At 41.5% G+C, this 26,762-nt stretch overlaps 1 protein-coding gene across 1 annotated transcript in view; it reads left to right on the forward strand.

Moving 5' to 3' along the window:
* Window positions 1-24,892, forward strand: part of LOC138259840 (WD repeat-containing protein 20-like) — a 159,518-nt gene extending 134,626 nt beyond the window's left edge. Inside the window, exon 4 of the mRNA XM_069207739.1 lies at window positions 16,418-24,892. Within this exon, the coding sequence (XP_069063840.1) occupies window positions 16,418-16,465 (48 nt within the window). The 3' untranslated portion in view covers window positions 16,466-24,892. The remainder of the gene's footprint in view (window positions 1-16,417) is intronic.
* The last annotated feature ends 1,870 nt before the right edge of the window (window positions 24,893-26,762 follow it).

Below are 26,762 nucleotides of genomic sequence, written 5' to 3' on the forward strand. Positions count from 1 at the left end.
AAAACAAAATCACACCACCACCAATACACAATCTCTAAACTGCCTACTCATAATGCTCTGTCACTCTCTAAAAGCAAGTACCACATCTGCAGCCTACTCACTGACACACAGCCTGACTTATTCTTCATAACTAAATCATGGTTGAAGGATGATATGGCCTCAGTGTTGCAAGAAGCCATTCCTCCAGGCTGTCAAACGACCACACAAAACCGTATAGGCAAAAAAGAGGTGGACTAGCTGTTAAGTCAAACAAGCAATAAATCTCAGCAAAACAGACGGCATCTCCATATAATGTTGTGAGGCCCTCTTCACCAGATGCAACCCCACACCATCTTCCTCCTGTAACTTCCTCCTCCTCCTTTACAGACCCACCGCCTAGCAATTCCACATTCCCAGACACATTTCTAGACAGTTTCAAACCTTCTAACACTATACTCCAACCTATGGATTCTTGGGGACTTAAAGAATCGGTTTGACAAATCCACAATGCCCCATCCAAAAGCAATCCTCACTGGCCTAGTCACATTCAACCTACATCAGATTATACACAATCCCACACATATTGCTATACACATCCTAGATGTTGTTTTTGAAAACCCAGAACTAGTTACTGTTCAAAGAATCACACCAGTCATGTGGTCCGACCACCATTTGGTTACTTTTCAACATAAAACACCACACACCAACACACCCAAGACCACCTTACCTACATCCACCTTTCAACTATGGAACAAACTCAGTTTTGAACACTTAGAAACACAACTAACAGCCAGCACAGACCTAGAAACAATAAATGTGTTCAAAAAGTTTACAGGTGGCTGCAGGAAGCTTTCAATATCCTATTACCACTAAGAAAAACTAAACAGGACAAAGGAAAACAAGCACCTTGGAGAATTACAGAACTAAAAAAGATAAAACAACAAATCAGAAGGCTGCATTAAACCTGGCTCAAATCAAACAACATTCAAGACAAATTCCAGCTATGCAAACTTAACAGAATATACAAATCAGCAATGAAAAAAGCTACAAAAAAGGGTACTATTCAGAATTCTAAATGCTATACCTGCAAATAAAGAATATTCTACAATTCTCAATGAATTATGCTAACCTAAATGCATGGAAGGAACTCATCCCGTTATTCAAGGTTTTGCAGACAAACTGGCAAATCATTGTACAACCAAGGCAGACACATTGGACTCCTATTAAAAACAAAGCAAACCCACCAGCACCAACCTATTTCCGAAACTTCCTCCAAAAGTAAACCAACCCAGCTTCTCCACTCCTTCAAACAAATATCCCAAGGTGAATTTATGGATCTGGTCAAAGCAAGCAGGCCTTCTGGCTGCCCCTTTAACTCACATCCACCACATATCTTCAGGAATATTTTTTATCTACCACACCAGTAAGAAGAATGATCAATACTTCTTTAACTTCTGGAATCTTCCCTGAAGATCTTAAAAAGGCATACATACACCCGTTATTTAAGAAAATAAACAACTACAGACCAATTACAAATTGTCCTTTACTGGGCAAACTGATAGAGCAGCTTTCACTCAGATGTCACAATTGATTGAAAATAACTCCATACTTTGACTACCAAATTGGATTCCACCCAGGAAGAGGCACTGAATCTGCCCTCATCACTGTCTGGGATGATCTTAAAAACACAAACCGCAATGGAGTTGTTGCAATGCTTCTCCTGGACCTCTCTGCTGTCTGACACAGTTGACCATGACTCTAATACAAAGACTCTGCAAAGCCGGCACTGAGGGAACTGCTCTCGACTGGATCACATCCTACCTTAAAAACAGAACTAATATCATCCATACTGCTCCCCCCACTCCACCCCCCTCCCTTCTCATCCAAACCCTACTTCACAAAAGCAGGGGTCCCTCAAGGCTCAATCATCTCACCCATGCTTTTCAACATCTACATGTCATTACCAACAATGATCAATGAATTTCAACTCACCTGTTACAAATATGCAGATAACACACTCTCCATAAACTGAAATGCCCCAAAGATATTGTAAATTTGCAAATCTTCAGTTGCCTCAAGGCCGTTTATCAGTGGATGACATGGAGCCATCTCAAACTGAGTGCTTCCAAAACAGAAATACTCACATGTGGCAATTGGAGAAATTATGACTCACTCTGTGCTTGGCCTGACGATCTGGCACCACCTCCTAAACTATCTAAGGAAGTAGGAAACCTTGGAATTAACAGTAAATGCTCACGTGAACAAATTAGCAAGATCAAGCTTCATCACCATGAAAACTGAGACGCATCTTCCCCCACCTTGGATTTCCACACAAGGTGCAGGCTATCTCTTGTGCTATTAAACCTGGATTATGCCAATGGCCTCTACCATGGATCATCTCCATCTACTATGAAAAACTACAATGCATTCAGCTCGGCTGCCAGACTACTCCTACATGTAAAGTCACTAGCCTACATTTCCCCTGCCTTGAGGGCCCTACTTTGGTTACCGGTTACCAGAAGATCCAACTTCAAGCTGCTCTGTATCACCCACAAAGCGATACGTGGATCAGGACCACTTTTCATTGGGAATAAAATCACCAAAAACATTCAACAAAGAAACCTCCGCTCAAGATTGGCGCCCGCCTGAAAACACCACCATACAAGAAAGGCAATAAGTGGTACATCTTTCTGTTTAAGTGGGCCAGCTATAGAATTCATTACCCCCAAATATAAGATCTATGGATAACTATCTTATCTTCAGAAGACTACTCAAGAGTTGGCTCTTTTCTACATAACCACCATACTCAAACAGCAATGGATTGCATATCCCCGTGTACGTAAACGTGTTAAAATGTTATTGTGTATGTGTCTAGATATGTGTAGTTCTTTGTACAAATATAATTATTTTATCTTAAAATATATACATATCCTTTAGGCCTGTTTAACAAATGTAGATTTACTTCAGTTATTAAATGTACATATGTATGTAGGTGTGTGTATATATATATATATATTATGGATGTGTGTGTGTGTGTGTATGTGTATATATATATATATATGTATATGTTCGGTGGCATGTGCAGCTGCAGATACACATGCTGTGCATTATCCTGCCATCTAGTGTTGGGCTCGAAGTGTTACAAGTTGTTTTTCTTCGAAGAAGTCTTTTCGAGTCATGAGACCAAAGGACTCCTCCCTTTCGGCTCCATTGCGCATGGGCGTCGACTCCATCTTAGATTGTTTTCTTTCTGCCATCGGGTTCGGACGTGTTCCTCTTCGCTCCGTATTTCGAATCGGGAAAGTTAGCGAAAAATCAACGGTATTGTTCTCGTTCGGTACCGGTTTAGTGTTATTGTATCGCACTGATCGCAGAAGGGCTCCGGCGGCCCTTCGGGGCTTCCGTTCTTCAGCGGGGCCTGGTCGGCCCGAACACATCCATCGTCGAAGACTAATGGACCGGACCCCCTTCCGCTTCTGTCCGAAGTGCCACTCAAAGTATCCTTAAACAGACAAACACCTGGTCTGTAATCTGTGTTTATCACCAGAACACAGGGAGGATACTTGTGAGGCTTGTCGAGCGCTTCGATCTAAAAAGACCCTACGTGATCGAGCGAGAAGACTGCAAATAGCGTCGACACCGAGAGAACAACTCGACGTCGAAGAGGAGGAAAGAATTTCCATCCAGGGGACGGACTCTGACGAATCCGAAAGCGACCCTCGACGATGCAGAAAACAGTGAGTAAAGCTGCCCCGCCCAAACCTCACACAAAGATCGTCAAGGCCAAAGGGACGCCACCGCCAGCAGGCCATGGCTTAACCCATCGAAAAGAAGGTGACCAAACATCGGCACCGAAAAGGCCAGAGATTTGCTGAAGACTTCAGACTTTGGTCGAGATTCCGGCACCGAACGATCTCGAAACCGAGAGTTCGACTCACCCAAGGTGAGAAAAATATCGTCGGAACCGAAAAAGACTTTCTCGGAAACATCGGTACCGAAAAAAGCGGCTTCGGAGCCGAAAAGAAGCTCTTACACAGAAGAGCAAGGACTTTCCAGCCAGATGCATGAAAGACATAGATTTGAGCAGGAAATAAGAATGGGTGAACCAGACCATACGCAAAGGAGGTTGCATATCCAGAAAGATACTGGAAAAATACAAACTCTTCCTCCAAATAAAACCAAAAGAAAACTGGCATTTCAGGAGACCGAAATGAAGATGAAGGTGGCCAGAGAAAAATCCCCACCACCAAGGTTTTCTCCACAACCTTTCCCACTACTCTCACCACAGCTGTCTTCGGTGGGAACACCTCCAATGCAGTCATGATGACACAGGATGACATGATGACACAGGATGATCCAGATGCATGGGACTTATGATGCACCAGTATCAGATAACAGTCCGGATTGTTACCCAACAAAGCCGTCCCCTCCAGAGGACAGTACTGCATATGCGCAGGTACTGTCCAGGGCAGCTACGTTCCACAATGTAGCAATGCATTCTGAGCCAATAGAGGATGATTTCATGTTCAACACCTTGGCATCCACCCAAGCTTCCTACCAGAGTCTGCCAATGCTCCCGGGTATGCTCAAACATGCAAAACAGGTATTCCAGGAGCCAGTTCAAGGAAGGGCTATCACGCCTAGGGTGGAGAAGAAGTACAAGCCTCCTCCAACGGATCCTGTGTTTATAACACAGCAACTTACACCTGTCTCAGTGGTTGGCGGAGCATCAAGAAAGAGGGCAAACTCTCAATCGTCAGGAGACGCTCCACCGCCAGACAGAGAGTAGGAAGTTTGACACAGCGGGCAAACGATTGGCAGCACAGGCAGCCAATCAATGGCGGATCGCTAATTCGCAAGCCCTCCTTGCTCGCTACAATAGGGCACACTGGGACGAGATGCAACACATTATACAACACTTGCCCAAAGAACACCAGAAACGTGCCCAGCAGGTTGTGGAAGAAGGACAAGCAATATCCAACAACCAAATAAGGTCCACATTAGACTCTGCAGACACGGCAGCACGAACGGTCAACACTGCGGTAACCATTCGAAGGCATGCATGGTTAAGCTCTGGATTCAAGCCAGAAATCCAACAAGCGGTGTTGAACATGCCTTTTTATACTCAAAAAAAGGAGGGATTAGGAGGAATTATGGTCCAGTGTATATCCTCCTAATGGAAACTTCAAAAAATATATGATACACTGTTCCAACCAGAAAGAACGGAAACTAATGGCGGGGGTCCTAAATTATAGGAGCAAGAAACCTCACACATTTTAACCAAGAACAATTGTTTGGGCCAGAAGTGGACACGGCAATTGAAAAGCCAAAGAAAGACACGGGCACGGCCAAAGCCATGGGTGCGCTCTACTCCCCACAGGGCAGAGGCACATTTAGAAAGCCACAATTTAGAGGGGGTTTTCGAATGCAAACACCAGAGCCTTCCACCTCGCAAACCAGACCCACCTATCAGGCACAATACCAGAGGGGAGGGTTTTGTGGCTCATATAGAGGAGGACAATTCCCAAGAGGAAGGGGAAAGTTCCAGACACCTTAAACAAGCCAAACCAAACAGTGACTCCAATGTCACAAAACCCCAACACTTAACACCAGTGGGGGGGAGACTTACCGCATACTGTCAGAAATGGACACACATTACCACGGACGCATGGGTCCTAGCCATTATCCAACATGGTTATTGCATAGAATTCACAAATTTCCCACCAGATGTGCCTCCAAGGGCAAACAATATGTCCAAACAACACTTAGACCTATTACAAATAGAGGTCCAAGCACTATTACAAAAACAAGCAATAGAGTTAGTACCCAAACATCAGAAAGGAACAGGCGTCTACTCACTATATTTCCTAATTCCAAAGAAGGACAAAACGTTAAGACCTATCTTAGACCTCAGAACACTGAATCTCTTCATCAAGTCAGACCACTTCCACATGGTAACACTTTAAGATGTGGTTCCCTTACTAAAAAAGGACTACATTTCAACATTGGATCTCAAGGATGCGTACTTTCACATACCCATCCATCCTTCTCACAGAAAATACTTAAGGTTTGTGATACACGGCGTACACTATCAATTCAAAGTGTTACTGTTCGGGATAACAACAGCCCCAAGGGTATTCACAAAATGCCTTGCAGTAGTAGCTGCTCACATAAGGAGACAGCACATGCACGTATTCCCATACTTAGACGACTGGCTAATAAAAACCAACACTCCACAACAGTGTCTTCTTCACACGCAATACGTTATAGACACTCTACACAAACTAGGGTTCTCTATAAATTACCAGAAATCACATTTTCAGCCATCCCAAATACAACCATACTTGGGAGCAACACTCAACACACAAAATCAATTGCCACTCCAAGTCCACAAAGGGTCCAAGCGTTCCAAAATATAACATCAAGCATACAGTCAAACCAACAGTACCCAGTAAGGTTTGTAATGAAACTTCTAGGCATGATGTCTTCATGCATAGCCATTGTCCCAAACGCAAGATTACACATGCAGCCCTTACAACAGTACCTAGCAAAACAATGGACACAAGCACAGGGTCAACTTCAAGATCTAGTGTTGATAGACCGCCAGACACACTTCTCGCTTCAATGGTGGAACCCTATAAATTTAAACCAAGGGCGGCCATTCCAAGACCCAGTGCCTCAAGATGTGATCCCAACAGATGCTTCCATGATGGGTTGGGGAGCACACCTCAACAAGCACAGCATACAGGGTCAATGGGACAATCAACAAAAACAACTTCACATAAATCATCTGGAACTGCTAGCAGTGTTTCTAGCATTAAAAGCATTTCAACCACTATTGGCCCACAAACACATTCTTGTCCAAACCGACAACATGACAACAATGTATTATCTCAACAAACAAGGAGGGACACACTCGTCACAACTGTGTCTCTTAGCACAAACAATTTGGCATTGGACAATTCACAATCACATTCGCCTGATAGCACAATACATCCCAGGCATTCAGAACCAGTCAGCTGACAATCTCAGTCGAGATCACCAGCAAACACACGAATGGGAAATTCATCCCCAGATCCTACAGGATCACTTCCTACGCTGGGGAACACCAAAAATAGACCTATTTGCAACAAAAGAAAACGCAAAATGCCAAAACTTCGGGTCCAGGTACCCACACCCTCAATCCAGGGGCAATGCGTTATGGATCAGTTGGTCAGGGATATTTGCTTACGCTTTTCCCCCCCCTCTCCCACTCATTCCTTATCTGGTCAACAAACTAAGTTTTAAAAAAAAACTCAAACTAATACTCGTAGCACCAACCTGGGGTCGCCAACCGTGGTACACAACACTGTTGGACTTATCAGTAGTACCTCGCATCAAATTACCAAACAGACCAGATCCGCTAACACAAACAACAGATCAGACACCCGAATCCAGCATCGCTCAATCTAGCAATCTGGCTCCTGAAGTCTTAGAATTTGGACATTTAAACCTTACACAAGAATGTATGGAGGTCATTAAACAAGCTAGAAAACCTACGACAAGACATTGTTACGCAAACAAATGGAAAAGATTTGTTTACTACTGCCACATTTATCAGATTCAACCACTACATGCTTCCACAAAGGACATTGTAAGCTACTTATTACACTTACAAAAGTCTAATCTAGCATTCTCTTCCATTAAAATACATCTCACAGCAATATCTGCCTATCTGCAGATTACACATACAACATCGCTTTTTAGAATTCCAGTCATCAAAGCATTTATGGAGGGACTAAAAATAATCATACCCCCCCAAGGACACCACCAGTACCTTCGTGGAACCCTAATATTGTATTAACACGACTCATGGGACCACCATTCGAACCCATGCACTCTTGTGAGATGAAATACTTAACTTGGAAAGTAGCCTTTCTAATAGCTATCACATCACTTAGAAGAGTAAGTGAGATACAAGCATTTACTATACAAGAACCCTTTATACAAATACATAAACATAAAGTGGTTCTCCGTACAAATCCCAAATTCCTACCAAAGGTCATATCACCATTCCACCTAAACCAAACAGTGGAACTCCCAGTCTTCTTTCCACAACCAGACTCAGTAGCCGAAAGAGCCTTACATACATTAGACATAAAGAGAGCACTAATGTATTACATTGACAGAACAAAACAATTTCGTAAAACAAAACAATTGTTTGTAGCCTTCCAAAAACCTCATGCAGGTAGTCCTGTATCCAAACAAGGCATCGCCCGATGGATAGTTAAATGTATTCAAACTTGCTATATTAAAGCAAAAAGAGATCTACCTATTACACCAAGAGCACATACCACTAGGAAAAAAGGCGCCACAATGGGTTTTCTGGGGAATATACCTATGACAGAAATTTGTAAGGCAGCCACCTGGTCTATGCCTCATACATTCACTAAGCATTACTGTGTAGATGTGTTAGCAACACAACAAGCCACAGTAGGACAGGCTGTATTAAGAACATTATTTCAGACAACTTCAACTCCTACAGGCTAAGCCACCGCATTTTGGGGGAGATTACTGCTTATTAGTCTATGCACAGCAGGTATATCTGCAGCTACACATGCCACTGAACGGAAAATGTCACTTACCCAGTGTACATCTGTTCGTGGCATGAGACGCTGCAGATTCACATGCGCCCTCCCACCTCCCCGGGAGCCAGTAGCTGTTATTAGTTGAATGAAAATCGTAAATTTGTAAATAAATATTATTTTAATACACATTATGTACATACATACCTACTCCATTGCATAGGCACATCTAGTATATTCACAACTCCTACCTCACCCTCTGTGGGGAAAACAATCTAAGATGGAGTCGACGCCCATGCGCAATGGAGCCGAAAGGGAGGAGTCCCTCGGTCTCGTGATTCAAAAAGACTTCTTCGAAGAAAAACAACTTGTAACACTCAGAGCCCAACACTAGATGGCAGGATAATGCACAGCATGTGAATCTGCAGCGTCTCATGCCACGAACAGATGTACACTGGGTAAGTGACATTTTCCATATATATATATATATATATATATATATATATATATATATATATATATATATATATATTCTGCTCTTGACATGTTCATGGATTAGATGTTTGAGTCTGTTTTATTTTTTATCTATCACAATAAGTAAATATTATCTTAACTATTTATCTACAAGCATTTCACTATTGAAATATTTAAAGATAAAATAGTTATAAAAGTACATAAATATACTTCAAATACTGTAACTCTTGAAAGGCTTTGTTTAAACAGTACAACTCTAAATCTCAATATATTAGATTCCTTACACATTTATTCCCTTTATTATGTAATGATGTATCTATATATTTACTACTGTACAAGAAAAAAAAAACATTTACTCTCTCAGAAGCTTTACTCTGTCTGACCATCACCCTATACCTCTATCAATCTATCCTCTATCTCCAATCTCTCATCCCAAACCCATTCTACTACTATGATCTCCAAAATAACCCTTCACAAAGGCTTCCCTCCTCTACCCCTCCTGGCTCACCCCAAACATCAGTTTACAACAGAACTTCCAAACAGCCCTACTAAATTCTTTCATTTATCTCTCCTTTGACTCATCCCAAACCAGATTTAACTACTTTGATCTCCCTTATACCTTTCTACACTCTTACATCCTCCACCTCTCCTTTACTGATCCCAAACCTCATCTTATGACTATGATCTCCCAGTTAACACTTCTGGATTCTTCCCTCCTCTATCCCTCCTCTATCCCTCCATTATCCCTCCATTATTCTATTCAAATCAACTGACAGACTCTGTTCAAATTTACTCATACCTCCCTATACTAATACTGTGCTCATATTTGCCTATACTAATCCACTACTAATCCTTTTGTGTTCCGGCGTAGCGTGCTACTCGCCAAAAAGCACTTTGACACCGCAGCAGGGGTAGTAAGCGCTATATAATTACATTTACATCCAGGTCCCATATGACTAGGCAAAGGAGCAAGTTCTAAGAGACTGTGAGAAACCCATTTAGAAAACTGAAAGCATGGGAGAGGCCAGAAAACGACATCCTAACTTGGATGTAGTGGGTCGGAAACCTAAAGTAATAGTGAGGGTTGCATGCTGGCAAGAGCCATATGGACGGCTTTTCTCCATCCCAACATTGCTTAACATTGAAATGTTCTCTGTCTGGACTGCCCTGAATATTTATAAAACTTGCTTCTATCAAGTGCAAAGAAAGTCTAACTGTGCGGTCCTAAAGCAGAAACCTGGGTAATGACTTGATTTTGCCTCTGCAACGTTATGTTCCATATTGATTCGCTAGTAGCAACTATTGCATGCTTAAATGTAAAGATAGCAGTATCTCGAGATAGGATGGTATAGAGGCCAACTTGAGAAATTTTCTTAATGGTAGTTTTTTAGCACACCAGGACTGCAATCGGGTGTTTGAATACTTTTCAGGAATACCTCATTTCAATAATTTAGTTATTTTGCTTTTGTACACTGCGATCTTGCCTCCTGCTGATTGGGTTTTCAGATAAGCTCCATTTTAAACGTGGCACCTCGATACGTGGTTTATTTCTGGGCTACTCATTTCTCTACGTACAATTTGCAGATTTAAAATGATTTAGTTATTTATGTTCAGGAAAATGGAGTGACGCCTCTCCACAGTACACCATTACATGGTTATTAAAGATGATGCCGATGAACAGATCTCCTCGCTTCACACATATTGAAGATTTAAAATGACACTTCAACTGTCCAAGGCCAAGACAATCCTAATTGCAGGAGAATGGCCAAGGCAGTGGTGGTCTCTAATATGGAACGCTGTTTGTGGGTCTTTGCTTCCAAGACGTCCCTGAGGAATTTCTGTACAAAGGAAACTAAACGCCTCCGGTATTTAATGCTGGAAAACCGTTGCAGAAATAGATGTCGACTGATTGTATGATGATCCCACACTTCCCTATGTGTCCTGTGTTTTCGCGCCTGCTCTTCTGCCCCGCCAAACCAGCATTTATTTTTCTCTTATGTGTCTATTTTCACTCTGTATTTTCTTTCTTTGTGTTTCTCTCCCCTTTATTCTATATGCACATTATTTCGGATAATTCAGCATAGTTATGTTTATAGAGGGCTCTATAAATTACCCAAAGCAGTAATGAAACAGTTTTCATATGTATGATTCTTAGTTTGTATTTAATAGACTAATTTGTTCTTAATATGTAGCATGAAGAAATGCAAAGCTCAAAAGGGAGTTTTAGAATAATAGACCCAAATTCCACCATGGCAACATCAACTGTCTTATAATAGATTGAGTGTTCAGATCCAGTGTTGCTCTTCAAAACTGCCACCTATTAGGTTCCCTTAGCTTTTTATAAGCACAGGAAAAAACAATGTGTTCTATGTCCATGTTATTTTATGTATCGGCTCTTTGTTGCCTTTTTGAAAGCACTGGAAAAACGCAGTTTTTTCTAATTTTTATTTTATTTCCCACCTCTCATCGAGTTATTATATTTGAAAGCCAACTAATGTACGGTTACTTGCAGGTATCAATGTGTTTTTAGATAATGAATTTCTTGTTGTAACAAAATAATGTATCGCACATGTGCTTAAAGACATTGAATGTGTACGATCTCAAAGAAGATGCTGGAGATGAAAATCTGAGGTTATAGCTAACCTTTCCACCTCTCTACTCATAAATAACTTAATCCTTGGAAATAATCCTAACCTGTAGTTGTGAAGGGCTACGGGCGTACGACCAAAGCAATATTATCATATTAACTCTGGTGCTCATGAATCTTCTACCCTTCATTCATAAGACCCCTCAATCTTCTGTTGGATACGCCCTTGGCAGCACAGTCCTGGCAGAGTAGGCCTCATTCTGTTCAGGCACCTCAGTGGCTATACTGCTCATTTCGCAGGGTGCTAAAACAAAAGCAGCAGATGCAGTCTGCCTCTTCCTATGCAGTTTCAAAACCCCCACTGCTTTTTAAGCCATATTCTAACTATATTGTTTCCCCCGTTTGTAAGGAAATTACGACGAACTGCTGGGTGATAAACCCATTTTTTGTCCATTCACAACTTCCTTAATCAACTACTCCCTATAACACGGCTACATTTTGCAAGTGCAAGTTCTTGTCTTTCCCAGCAAGGCAGCTATAGTATTCCCTCTATTTCCTTGTCACCAAGAAATGTGAAGATCTAAGACACATTCTGAATCTGCTCCACCTTTTTTTTTTTTTTTTTTTTTAATTTTTTTTAAAAATTTTTTTTACTTTTTTTAAAAAAAAATTTTTTTAATGTAAATCTTGTCCGATGCGGTCAGTCAAGTACTCCTGGCCCTGAATGTAGGGAGATTAGATTGAGTCACTGCTAGTGCATCTATTTCAGTCTTCTTGTGCTCGCCACCCATAGGCTTTACCTAAAGATCATAGTGGGTTTCCAGCACTGTCCATTCGTGCTTTTACATTTCAAGCTGATTACCTCCCCATCTTTCTTTACCAACATGCTGTCAGCTATGGCCGCTTTCATGCAACAGTCATTAGCCCATATATTTAAATACTTGGGTGACTAGTGGGTGGAAGTGGAGAGCATGGTCGCTGGTCAGCTGATGATGACTTTGTCACCATCAATGCCCAAATGTCCCATCTCTCTCCACCTTAAGCAGAGGCTAACATTCATAGGAATGGTATTCAACACAACCCACATGAAGGGTTTTTCTTCTCCTCATAGGATCAAGGATATTCAGGAAATGATACAGAAATTTCTGAGTGGGTCTTATCCAGTCCCCCCCCCCCCACCCACCCCGCCAGCATGTCTTGTGTCTGCTTGGCCTCATGGTCTTGTGCAACATTTTGGTACCTCACGCCAGATAGCCAGGGGTGTACCACAAGCCCCTGCAGCACAGGGTCTCCCAACCCTTCAGGGGCCCCATTCAGGCCAAGGTCCATGAATAGCTATGAGATATGGGAGACTAGGAGGGATCCCTCATTACATTCTGCGGTGGGGCCCCATCATTTAGCTTTTGATATTTCAGTGGCTCCAAAATCAGGAAATCTCACAACTCCAGTGCAGATCATCCATTCTAGTCACATGATTCTGAACAGAGGATCGACCCCTCCAACCTTTTGGTTGGGGTGTCCCTTCAGCCCTCCTCTGAAGGCTCAGGTACCATAGTCACAGATACCTCTTGGAGGGATAGAGTACCCATGTGTCTGCCTAACAGGAAATTCGCCTGTGCAAGTGGGCTCAGCAGTGGACAGTTTTTCTGTTAGTGGCTCACCTGGCAGGCTTCCCTCAGTGTGAGATGCTCTCTCAATTCTCACTGGAAGACCCATAGTTGGAGCTGTATCCCGAAGTGACAGATCTTTTTCAGGTTGGGGTTTCCATTCCTGGACAACTTCACCACGGCCCACAACAGGAAGTGTCCTCAATTTTGTGTTATACACTGCCCTCTGAATGGTTACCTAGGGGTTGTCTTCTGGGTCAGCTGGTCTGAGGACCTGTGATACACATTTCTGCCGATTCAGCGTTTGTCAGTAATACTGAGGAAGATGCAGGAGGATTGAGCACAGTTGAATAACGCCTCGGTGTGGGCTTGGAGTGCTTGCTTTGCAGGTCTGCTGGCACAAAGCTGCAACCTCCTGTCCTGTACAGAGCAGGCCGTCTCTTGTAGGAGGATGATCAGTTTCTCCACCCCAAACTTCTGTGGCAGCATGTGTGGAGATTGATTAGTGCAGTTAATTCTTTTATCTATAGGATGAAGTCAACGACTTCATCTTAGTGGCCTGGAAGCCAGCCATCAAATCAGTCTGTTCAGGTCCTTGGGCTGGCTTTGTCTGTGCCTATGCAAGGTGGAAGACTATAAACCCTTTTTGTCTTTCCTGTTTGACTTTTTGAGATTTTTGTTATCCCATGCACAGTGGCAGCAGTAGTTTAAAGCGATATGGCTGCTCTGTCTGCCTTCATGTGTTAGACCTGCCCATCCTTCTTGCCCAAGTAAGTTTCTGCATTTCATACGACTGTGTATCACTCTAAAAATCGTTTTCCCTCCTCCACATCCAACTGTGGTTGAAGACCATCTTCATAAACTGGACTTCATATGTTTTATTTTAGTAGATAGATGGCACTATTCAGGAGCTAATGCATGATCAGCTCTTTGTGAGCTTTCCTGGAGCTAAGAGGGGCATGGCGTGTCCAAACAAGCCAGTTTGTACTGTCATCCTCTGTATCAAGGTCTACCCTATCCTGAGAGAGACCATCCTGAGGGCATTCGTCCCAGCTTTTCTTGTGCTATGGCTACCTCCACAGGCTTCTCCAGAGTTGTCCCCGTTGCCTGTAATCTGCGAAGTTACTGAGTGATTTTTGCATTCTTGAGCCCAAAGTGACATATAATTACATTGTCCCCAAACTATTGGGTCATAAAAAGAAAAAAATCTAAACAACAAAGTTGGAAACACAAAAACACTGCAATCAAAGACATCGAGGAAACGAGTATTGGCAGTGCCAGTTAAATCTGATGCTGGCAATAGTGCCACCCCTTTGGCTTTCATAATGCTCGTTTTAGTTTGCCTTATTTATATAAAACGTTATTTTAGGAGTAGCTGCTGCCAGGCGGTTAAGGGCAAGGAACAGGTAAGTGTAGGGGGGGCGTCTGTGTGTATATGCATGCATATGCGATGTATATAATATGTATATTATTTATATTAATATATTCAAGCAACGCTGACTTGCGTGATTCATAACTGATTTTGTCAGTCCCGAAAATATCCACAAATCCTGTTATCCAGGAAGAACAGACACTCGCACGATCTTAACGATGGGTAAAATGACCTTTATTTCCTAACCAGCTATAATCTCTCGCTCTCTCTCTCGCTCTTCACGCCTTTCCCATAGGCATGGAGGAAACGTAAAATAAAAACAGGCAAAGGGAGGAGGTATGGAGCGGGTGCTCCCATGTTACAACAACAAATAGCAAATGAAAATAGAGTAGATGGACCCCCCACTGCTGTGTGGGGGGGGGGGGGTGTATTGGCAGAGTGTGTCGGGGGAAGGTGAACAACTCTACAGTAAAAAATACATTTTACTTCAGTATTTTTCTCAAATAAAAACATCCCGAAATTATTATTTTATTAGTTTCATGACATTAATACCGGGGTAATTACTGGATTCAAAATTATAACATGGAACGCTGTCAAGTACTACTGCCTTATGTGTCAGCACAATCATGGGTACTTTTCCTGAGCTGTATTGCATGACTTCATTGACTAACTGGCACTACTCCTTCCCCACTCCTAGGGACTCCTTCATAAGGTGAAAAATATATGGTATGATTATGTCCACGAAATTGCTAGCGACGGTATCCAGTCTGCCCTGCTGATAATAGTCCTGGGTACAGAAACGGGGATTGATAGCATCCAGGACCTTGATGTTTCACAGGAAGAGCCTGCGATGCAGCAAAGCCTCATGCTCTTAGTCTTGTGGCATGTTTGATGTTTATACAGATCACTGTAGGCTTAAGTATACCAAAGTAATTATGGTGCGTATCTTTTCCTTTCAGGGTTCTCTATAAGTAGAGGTTGGCTGGAAAAGTTTCTCATTCTAAGATTAATTGGGCTGCATATTCTGGATCCAGACCAGATTCTGTGTTTTTCACTGCCAACACATAGTGCTACAGTAGAGAGGATAATCAAAAACCTTGTGCTTTGTCAGCATGTGTATAGGCATATGTCCTAAGCTTGCTTAAAAGGGTTTACTCTCGGGGTGATCTGTAACAGCAGTTGCATCTGTGCAATGAATGATCATTGAATCAACGTCTTCCGTTAAGTCCCCTGTATCCTGAACCATCCATGAAAATGATGTGGGACCCATGTGATTAAAAATTAGAATAGGCTCAAAATGTAAACCGATTCTGAATTTGCAGAGTTTGCATACCATTAGTACTGCTGACTTGTGTAGTGTACTGCTTACCAAGCATACATTGATTTAAAAAAAAAAAAAAAAAAAAAAAAAAAAGGGGTGGGGGGTGGAAGAGAAATAGGTTGATCCACCAGACAGACGTATGTTGGGTTCTTGCAGTCAAGTGATGTACACTTCATAAAATAGAAATTTCCATTTCTCTGCATTACATAGTTAATACACACTTATTACGAAGTTGAAAAAGGTTTCTAAATTTGTATTTGCTTTCTTAACTGGATAATTGTACAAAATTGGCTGTGCTTTGGGTTGTACAGAGGTTAGGGAAACCATCTTTACAATCTAAGTGTAAACGTTATTTACCAAAAGTAGTAGATGCCGTGAATCACGTAATTATGTTGGAAAATAGCTCCTTGTGGTGATAGTGAATGTATGTCCATAAAAAGATTATTTTCAGGAAAATAACTTATTGGATGGGTCTTTGTCTAAAACCTTTTCTGTTGATCTTTTTTCTTACAGGCATTGACGGCACAAAATGGCAACTCACCAAGTGGAACAGTGGTATGAGCCAAATGCTGTGATCTTACCCACTCCCTTATGATCCCTTCAAGACCGAGCTTGTGGCGCCCTCATGCCACCCACTGTCATGTAGCGCACCATGGAACCTCACCAGAAGCTGCTTTGCTTGGGTGCTAAGCTGCAACACTCGCCTAACTTAATATTTAAATGATTAATTTAAGATGTATATACAGAGCTATTAATTGTATTAAAATATTAATGGAGATAATATATATATATATATATATATATACACATCACTGTAAATAGTATCAGTTTTTACAAAAAAAGAAATCTATCAGTCATTATAGAAAACGATTAACATATTGGCAGATTGAACTTGTTTGAACAAATTAATTGGGAAAATATTTCCCAACAATGCAGCGATCTGAACATTTCATCTTGCCTGTTTCAGCTTACCCTATCTTGATTACATTGTATTTTTTTTTGGGCAGAGATTCTTTCGCATTTCCCTGATGTTTACTGTACTTCTGCTTTCCAAAATTGGGTCTTTCTCTAGAACTGGATCTTCCTCGTATGGGTACATGGTCCCTGTTCCCAACCACCAACCTCTCTTCCATGCTGCCTTAAGTATCGGAGCGCTTCTTCCTGTATTTCTAACCGATTATTTGTACCAAAAGCCTTTGCTATATCTCATTGGCTACCCCGCACCCTGTACTGGGAACAGCACAAAACCATAATTGTTCACCCTAGTGGCTTGTCTGTTTGGTCCACTAATGGATTTTCCATGTATTCATTTGGCAATCTGCCTTTAAAGTAACTAATCTCCTGCTGCATACTGGGGGATATCTATTCACCTTATCTCCATTGGTATGTGACTGATTGTTCATGGTTTGTGTTCCGTTTTTGTTACATCCCATAGTTTAATGTAATCTTTCCTCGATTTATCATCTAACTCCATCTCTGTCTGTCCGTCTTTGAATATGTCCATATCTTCCATTTCAAAGACGTTATGTCCATCATAATATTGAATTTCCTTGTGATCAGAGTGCTGTCTCACTACAGTGTTATGTAGCCATATCCTAATGTTCTTCCTGTAGACAATCCTGGCTCCATATGTTCCTCAGTAATATCCACTTGCCTCCAGATTTCTATTAGTCACTCCTTCCTCTGTGTTCCTTTAAATAGATCATAGATGTCTGGCTTTCTTCCTCCCCCCTTCGGTTTAACCTGAAAACCAGGTTTGAATTCTTGAATTCCTTGACCTGTTGAAATCAGAGCTTGTGAACATGAAAAAAAAGACACCTTTATTTTTTTTTTATATGTATATACGCACACAAATACCAAGTAACCACCCTTTCCTCTTCTGATGTTCTGTGCAGCTCTGCTCCACGATTATTAATTCAGCACAAAACGTTTGTTTTTATAAATGTATTTGTACATCTAAACTTCAGTCTACGATTCGAAATTCTTCATTTACTAATGCGGAGAGGACAGAGTTAACGTTTCTTTGCTCCCTTTTAATTCCTCTAATCATGAACTAAAACTCCCAGATATTTTCCCAACAAATATTCTCCCTGTTGCAGCAATACGTTCTGCACTTCTATTGCACTTTTTTTTTTTTTTTTTTTTTTTTTTGGCAGCTACGAACTAAAACAATAAATGTCAGTCCTTTTCAGCCCTGTACACTATTCCCCTTCCACATCTGAATCACTGTCTATGACCTTGGCATATTTCTTGCTTTCACAGCTTTTGGTTGTTTTTTTTCTGGCTCTTTGCTTTCTTTAGGGCTCCTCGCCAGACTTATGTCTTTGTTATTCTTGAATCCCTGGCATTTCTCAGTTAGTTTAGGTTTTCCATGACAGTGTTTCTCCACAAACCAAGGGACTCGTGTGTCCACCAAAACGAGGGATAGATATACATTTTCAATGCTTACCGGACTAGAGTTGTAGCCATATACCTGAAAGATTTGCTGCCACTGCGTGGGGCTCATCAACATGCCAACAAACATTTTCCTTTCTAATTGTCTTGCCAGTCAGAACATCCTTCAGAGCTGATGTTAGTTATCTGGATGCATACTTTTTACTTGCACACAGATTTTGCCTAACCCCTTACTATCACCGCCATAGAATAGGTAACAGTCAAATATGTGTATCGCTAGTTATTTGTATTCAGTGAATTAAATTGTGTTAGCTGCACATGTATTTAAATACCTGGAACTAAGTCTGAGACTTTATGGCCGAAAGTGTGAGGAATGCTTCAACTTCGAACGACCTTGCGTTAATTATAGTCAATAGAACCTTAATGGGTTTGATCTGTGTTCATTCTTGAGGTAGTAAATTCTTTAGGCTGAACAGGAGTTTCCAAACTTGAATTGGCCTATCAAATTTATATCCATTCTTACTTTTACTGACGAAATTAGCATCATGATCCAAAGTTCATGCCTAGTCAATTGGTGCTAAATATTTGTCAGGCATCAGAAGAACTTTTGGCTCTTGCAGCACACTTTTTACGATGTGTTATGATCTAGAAGTCCAACGAAGCTCGGCGATTGACAGATGTACCATGGGGTGCAGAAGAATCAAGCCTTTGATGTGTTTAAAACCAGGTGCCCAGTTACAGCTACCATCAATCACGCCATAAAAGATTATATCGTGTGCAACCCCCAAAATAAGGCAGGAAGGCTTGAACCAACATCCGGTAAACCTCCCTCAAAAATCACGACTAATAGTGAACCTCAGTGATGATGTGCAGGGGGCTCTTGCCAAGAAGTTTATTTAATTGGGAATGAAAAGCAACAACACAACAATTTCAAGCGAGGAGTTCTGGCTTGAACATATCTCATATAAGCTAGTTTCCAAGTAGTAATGATTGTGGTTTAAAAATAACTAGATCATGTTCCTAGATTGAAGTTTTATCTGGTAAATATAGCAGCATCTCAAGTTGGTTGCTGTAAAATATATCTGCGTCTTGTATATACATGAGTTCTTTGGAACTTCGATTAACAACGGATGGAAATGCAACAGCCTAGCAACACACAACTGCCAGATGTCATCTAGGAATTGCCATTTTCTGCCGCCACCACCTTCTACTTCTTCTGTTTCTTCTACTTCTTCTACTACTTCTACTTCTTGTTTCTTCTACTTCGGTTTCTTCTACTTCTGTTCTGCAGGGTAGACAATGCAAAATAAACCACTGCACTAGATTTTACGTTTGCGCATTATTGTTGAAATGACAGCAAGGTGTGACTTTTACTAATATATTCCCTTGTGCAACCATTTGATTTTTAAAGGGGCTGTTTTGGTTAAAGTTCAGTAGTACATTTTCTTCACAAAGACTGGATTGGCAGTTTGAAATATGTTTTGCAAATTCGTCTGATTTGTTGTACCATAAACTCAATTTTTTCAATCAGTTTCCTCTGCTAGATTAATTCCCAGTCAGTTGGATGAGACTTAATAATTCTTTGTCACTATGTGGAAATTGGACCCAAAATCAAGGATACAAAAAAAAGCCTATCGCAAGTAAAGTGTGATTGTTAAATGAAAAAGCTATTTCTAACTGTAGATTCCCTGGGTGAAAGAGTCAATCCAGTGTTTTTTTTTTATTTTATTTTTTTATATCAAGCCGTTGCTTCTGTCAGTCTGTGGGAGGCACTATCTGACTCCGCAGCGACCTTGCAGCACCTCTGTAAGTGTGTGGCCAAACCTGCATATAGAGCACACTGACATCATTGCCTTTCTTTATGCGCCGTTTCATGCGGACCCAGAGGTCCATTCTCAACTTTTGACTGTTTTTCTGACCCCAAAATTTCCATAAATACAACAGTGTGGTAAGAAAATGTCTCCCCACAAGGCCACAGATTTGAAGCCTTACTGCGACCACAATCTGGTTCTGTGGATCCTTGAGCTGACATCTGTAGCAAGCAAATATTGGTCATGGTCCTCACACGTTTGCCTCCGTAGTCTAGGTTATCTTTATGACTTGAACTTATGTGGCAAATGCTTACATATGTCTCCATTGGCAATCAGAGAGCAGGAGGTGGAACTCTTTCTCAGAACACAAAAAGCATGATAGCTCTCCCTCTAAACAGTTGTGCTCCAAGTCTCACGGCCTATCCTGTTCCAAGTCACCGGCTGGTTCTGCACTAAGACCTGGTTGCGTTCCAAGTCTTAGGGTAAGTCAAAGACCAGGTTGCGCCATAAGCTCACAAAGGCCAAGTGGAACTCCTTTCCTTCCTTCCACTCTTGTACACTGGCGTAGCTACAAAGTTAACATAACACACCAAAGATCCAACTCCGTAAGTGCCATCAGATTCCAAGCCCATTCTGAGGAGGCTCCCTGCATGTCCTGAATTTCCTTGTCTATCTTGGACTCTGAAAATTGCAGCATGACCCCCTATTTGCTGCAAAGTGACGCTGACTTCCTCTGGAGCACCTTCCATACCCATGGAACCACGTGGACCCCCTCAAATTAGATTCAGCCCACTGTCACCTACAGTATATCATACTAGATCTGTGTCTGAGTGTCACCTACCGCTACCAGCATGCTGGAGCAGTTGCTTAAAAAAATCCAGGTAATGTCTGGCACCTAGGAACTTCCAAACGGTGAGGAATCTGCAGTTAAAGTATCCACCATAAAAGGCATTACTGAAGGATACGTAACTTTTTCAACTCAAAAGTACAGGGAATCTGAAAACATAAATGAGATAACACCATATAAGAAAATTACACTGCTCATGTCTGCATTTTGACTACATCCTAGATTATGTAACAATTCTGGGTCATTCAAACTGAACTTTGTCTAGCCGTCCGACCTTCACTGCAGCAAGTCTTAGCTCTATAGAAAAAAGCTTGTTGAGTTCAGAGGTACTGCCGCTGACATGCTTATTCACTGAAAATCAAGGTATTCATTTCCTTTACAAAAGAAAGACGATTTAGTTCTGACTTCAATTGCAGGGAAATAGTTAAAAAAAAAAAAAAAAAATATATACATATACATATACACACACTTTTTAGACTCTGAAAGGCCCTGCGCCCCATTTACTCATTCTGAATTTGGGAGTAGCAAGCAATTCATTAGAACCAGAGCAAAGATTGCGCTTTAATGTGTCAAGTATTTAAAGGTTAGCATGTTTTAAAGTGTCATATAAATGATTTAGATCTCGGAGAGATTTGAAGTCTTGTGTCCTTCCACAAGGCAAAACATTTTGCAAATTTGAACCAAAACAGAATCAATTTGTTGAGACCAAAGTACGTTAATTCATGCATGCTCTTATTATCTTACAATCAGTTTAATGACTTAATAAGACAACCAAGGTAAATAAAATTTTAGAAATTATGGTTGAGCGCATTCATCCTTAGAATCTTATGGAGGAAAAATTAAATAAACAGTTCTCAAATTATCAATGCAGTATTTGAAAACAGATTAAATCAGAGTTTGTCAGGGGAAGTTCTTATTCAAACGTAACTCCCTAAATTACACAGTTCATCTGCCTGGGGGGGGGGGGGGGGGGGGGCTACACGAATCATGGATCTTGTCCATAGTATTCCATCCAAGATGCTAAAATTATTCGGGATCAGTAGAAGCATGCTTTTGAAGGGATTTGTCTTGAAGTAATTTTAATTTATTTACCCACAAATAAAACTTATCACCTGTTGGAAGGTGTACACCTTCTAATGTGGTATGGCAAGTCATTCAAGTAAGAGGGAGCCAGATAGTAGAAAGACCGTCCTCCAGATCCTGACCGTTAGATACGCTGTACAGTGAGTAAAGCTTTATCCACGGATCTCAAGTACCTAACTAGGCAATGGTGTCTGAGCTTCTGATTTAAGTAACTTTCCCATTAAAGATTTCTGTTTAAGGCAGCAGATTTTGAAGATGATTCTTTTCCTTACTGGAAGTCAGTGTAAGTTTCTCAAAAGAGGCGTGGAAACAAACCAGAAGGGAGATTGCAAATGAGACTGGATGCTGTTTTCAAACACCTTGTACTTTAGACAATAATATCTAATTTGCTGAAGCTAGTAAGGTATTGCCATAATCTAATCTGCTAATAATGTGTGCCCGAACCAATGTTTTCCTAGATGAAAGAGGAAGGAAGTTAAGTTTTCCTCAACAGGAGAATCATATGGAAACGGCTGCCAGTAATAAATGGAACTTGCTCTTTCATATATAGAGCTTGGTCTAATCTGACACCAAGGTTCTTGACCACCAGACTGGGTGTAGGGCCCGTAACTAGTTCTACAGGCCACCAGTTGGAAGACCAAAGCTCTTGAGCCTTACCAAACAGTATAATCTTGTTTTTTTTCTCCGCTCAACTGTAAGCAGTCATTGGTCATCCACCCTGCTTAAGACAGTGCTGTTTTCACCTAGCGTTACACTGATGTTTGTAATCTGTGCCAGCGCCGAGATTGGTGCGTCATATCAATATATATTCACAATAACGATTGTAAGGTGCAGTTGAATGCATTGCCACAGAGAAGCCTCTCTACTACAGCCTCGTTTGTTTGTTTTTTGCCTAACCTCTAGTACTTTGTCGTCCATTACTGCCATGTAACTGAAAAGGAGAGGTAATTGTTACACGGAAAGGAAGCCAAATTAGGGTAAAGAGAGCAAGATCTCTTAGAGCCAGTTCCAAATTTTATATTAAACTTTTTTTTTTTTTAATGTTTTTCATTAATTGAGATTAACGTGCCAGTTTGTTGCATTCCTGCTTTTGAACTTTCTACAGAAAATTATTGGAAACGCGGAATCTATCAAAGAATGAGGTACACGTCTCAGTATTATTTAACTACCATCTTCATTATGACACTTGTAATTGCATGGACGGCGGCTCTGGCAACATTAGAGTGGGTGGATAGTTATGGGATATCTTGTTGTTGACTGCTGCAGGAAATCCATGTTGGGTGCTAATGACGTGGATCTTCCTCTGTTGGAACTGAAATGCTTCTAAAAATTGACCTACAGAGGTTAGACTCGTTTGGCAGACATTTCATATGATACTCTGAGGGAAGAAAGACAGCCTGTGATGAAATCAAGGACTCCTCCTTCCCAGTAATACACAAAGGCTTTCTTTAGATTCTGCTCCCTAGTTTAGCCTCTGTTCACTGAGATGCACAGACCAAACCCTAAACCACCGGCACTGAGGACTATGTAATCTTGAACTCTTTCCTAGTAACTCAGAAACCAAACATGTTTTCTATTAGAATTACGAAGGTCCATTTTTCTGCCAAGTTAGCCAGTCTTTGCCGGGCCATTATCACTGACTGTTTGACCTTTGCCATAAATGAACATAAACTGTTTTCTAGACAACCGCTGATGTTTGTTTTGATGGTGGAAAGTATATGCACTTTTTAATTTGAAATTTGTCTGAGGTTTGAAAAGGAAAACGGGCTCACAGGCATATAGGCTGGATATGTGAGGATGGTCACAATTACAATCAAGTGCCGTCTTTTAAGAGCAATCTGTAGTACCATGACCTGGGGTTGTGCTGTTAATTGTTTTGAAAATTCTGAACAGGGAGCACTTATTTCTGAAGGTTGCGAAGAAAAAAAACCTTTGTTGTAAACACACAAACTGGGTGGACTCTTGAGGATGGGTGTAATTGTGAGACACTAAATATCAGTTTTATGTCATTTATAGTTAACTATACCATCAACAATCCTATTGTTATATTGAGTGTGCTGTTCTCGAGCTACGCGAATGTATGTAACACTCGAGTGCGTCCTATCCAGTTATTTAATATTGCCTTTATGTCTACTGTGCAAATCCCGATTAATAGATATTGATAGGGCAGACTGCGATATTGTGATTTACACCTTCTTTCTTGTGCTAACCAGTGAGTCGCTTACATTCTGCCGCAGTAGGAGGGTCTAAAGCACTGCTCTGACATCACATGGGTCGTCCTGTCTAGAACCCTTGCACTGTCAGCCACATGCCTACTCGCAAAACGCCATCTGGAAAAGCGTGGACTAGTTTCCTTCCATATCTTTCGACTAGTGGTGAAAAATGACACTCTTCCATGTGACAATGTAGAGCTCAAAATGCCACTGGATATTTTCCCGGACTTCTACGAATACTCTACGTTTCTCTTTCCAAAGACAAAGAGGTCCTGCAGGGTAGTTGGGGTTTGAAAACTCCTTAAAGTAGCATGGCATAGTTGCATGACAAACTATGGAGTCTTACATTTCATTGGGATTTCACTGTGCTTTGACTAACCACGGAGGAGGAAGATTACAATTAGGCTTGACTGCCAGCTGCACAAAACTTATTGTGGGAGAACTGTTCTTGATGAATGTCTGTGAACTAACTCCCTGCCATACCGAAGAAAGGCCCCAGGAACCAACTTTATTGACCAGAGGACACTGGCTCTTCGCCACGTTAACTACCTGCTGTAATTGGATGTTATGAAGTGTTAAATTATGAAACTGGATGTTCTGCAAAAATTACTTATTTATACTAAAGAATTTTCTTTTCTCACTGCGTCGTCTTTGTTTGATTTTTGCTCACTTGTCAATCTTGTTGGCTAACTTTCACATGAAGGTAAAGTCGAGCCTAACCCCAGTGGATAGTCCTTGGCATACCTGTCTGCCAATTACATTTCGTTGAAATCTGGTTTGACCTTCCATTATACTCGTTTACTGAGCCATGAGGTGGTTTTCTTTAATGATGAGCTATAAACTTAATGTACTTCTGGCCGCTAGGGTTTTGTGAAACAGTTATCAGATATTTTACATGGCTGAAATTTGTATATTAATTACTGGAGGCGTGCTAATTGTTTTCCCTGTAGTTATGTATGCTAATATTTCTAACTGTTAAGAGATACTGGCCGAGCGAAGATGGGAAGGAGGTGAAAAGGAGGAGTTTTGTGGTGATGTGTACCTGCTCGTTTGCACGTGGCTGATCTCATGGGGCAAAAGGCTCACTAGGATTCAATGCTTGCTTTGGATTTGATAAGTCGGGGAAGGGTGCTGGGGCGGCAGTTTTTATGGTGAAATACTCCTCTGTGACCCGTCTTTCAGACATTCATGCTTCCCCTTCTGCCTGTATATGCCACACACACTGGAGGGATTCATTCAATCATCCACCTGCTCACTCATTTACCCATTCATGATTTAAAATGCTCCTGTGCTCCCACCCCTGCAATACTCCAGCTCTTAAGTGAGTTTGCGCTCTCACACCCACCCTCTACTACTTAAGGATCTTGAAATTGTAAAGGAAAAATGGCAGGCATCTGCACCAAGTGCCTTTTAACACGTCACACATGCCAGTCTGTTCACTTATTGGACCCAGGCCAATGCGAGCCCGGAGCATATCGACTCCCATAGAGGATTTGTCGAGGCAACCACTGGTGAGACCGCTACACTCCTGTCAAGGTGCACGGTCCGCTCAAAGCTGAGTGTTAGAGCATGGCCACGGGTATCCTGAAGAGCACTCTTCTCTTTATTTGAAATCTGTCACCTCTGTTATCTCTGACTTCAGTGCACCGAGGGACTATCTCTTGACTCACCAGCTCCATCTTCTGCTTGTCAGAGTACAGAGAGGGGGGCGGGGTGAGGTGTCACCCTGATACTCCCCTGGGATTCTCTTGGCCTAGTAACCCACTAACTAGCTTAAAAAAATTAATTGCCTGATAGTTGCAGTGTCTTCCAGCAGACAGTCATTTTTTTCTCTACCACACTTGCTCCATTTGTGTCTTTTTGGGCAACACCAGCCTACCAAGTGTGGGACAAAAACGCCGAAATTAAGAAAGCAGTTTGGTGCCTTACTAGTCGTTGCAGGGTCTATACGATACTGAGAAAGTAACACACATCTACATAACAGGCCCATGAAGACAGGCTGTCTTGAGTCCTCTGTTCACTAAATCTTTATGGTATCATACGAGGGAAGACCAAATGTGTGTCCTGTTTTTTCTGAGTTTCTGTGAAATTCGTCTGACTTCATAGATACATATTTGCATATTAACAAGCCTGGAAGGCATTTCCTGCTTAGTCTCTGGATTAGTTGCATTGTTATGGTACATGCACCCCGCCCAGCAGTACTATAGGAACAGAATAAAGCACACAGGGCCACATGTATGTAGCTTTTTGTAGCAAATCGTCCCGTTTGTGACAAACAAAAAGGATTTCCCTATGTACAAATCCCCATGTGCAATTACCGACTCACAAAGCAGGGTTTGCAACTCGCTAGTAGGAAGAGGCGCTCCGAGGGTGTCCCTTCCTAGTTGCAGCTCGGATGGGGATATATGATTGTTTTGTGACCGTGAATGCGGTCGCAAAACAATCACATTTAACACCAATTTCCAATTTGTGGTAACCCATTCGCAAAAGGGAAGGGGTTCTATGGGACC

The sequence above is a fragment of the Pleurodeles waltl genome, chromosome 9 (assembly GCF_031143425.1).
Source record: "Pleurodeles waltl isolate 20211129_DDA chromosome 9, aPleWal1.hap1.20221129, whole genome shotgun sequence".
NCBI lineage: Eukaryota > Metazoa > Chordata > Amphibia > Caudata > Salamandridae > Pleurodeles > Pleurodeles waltl.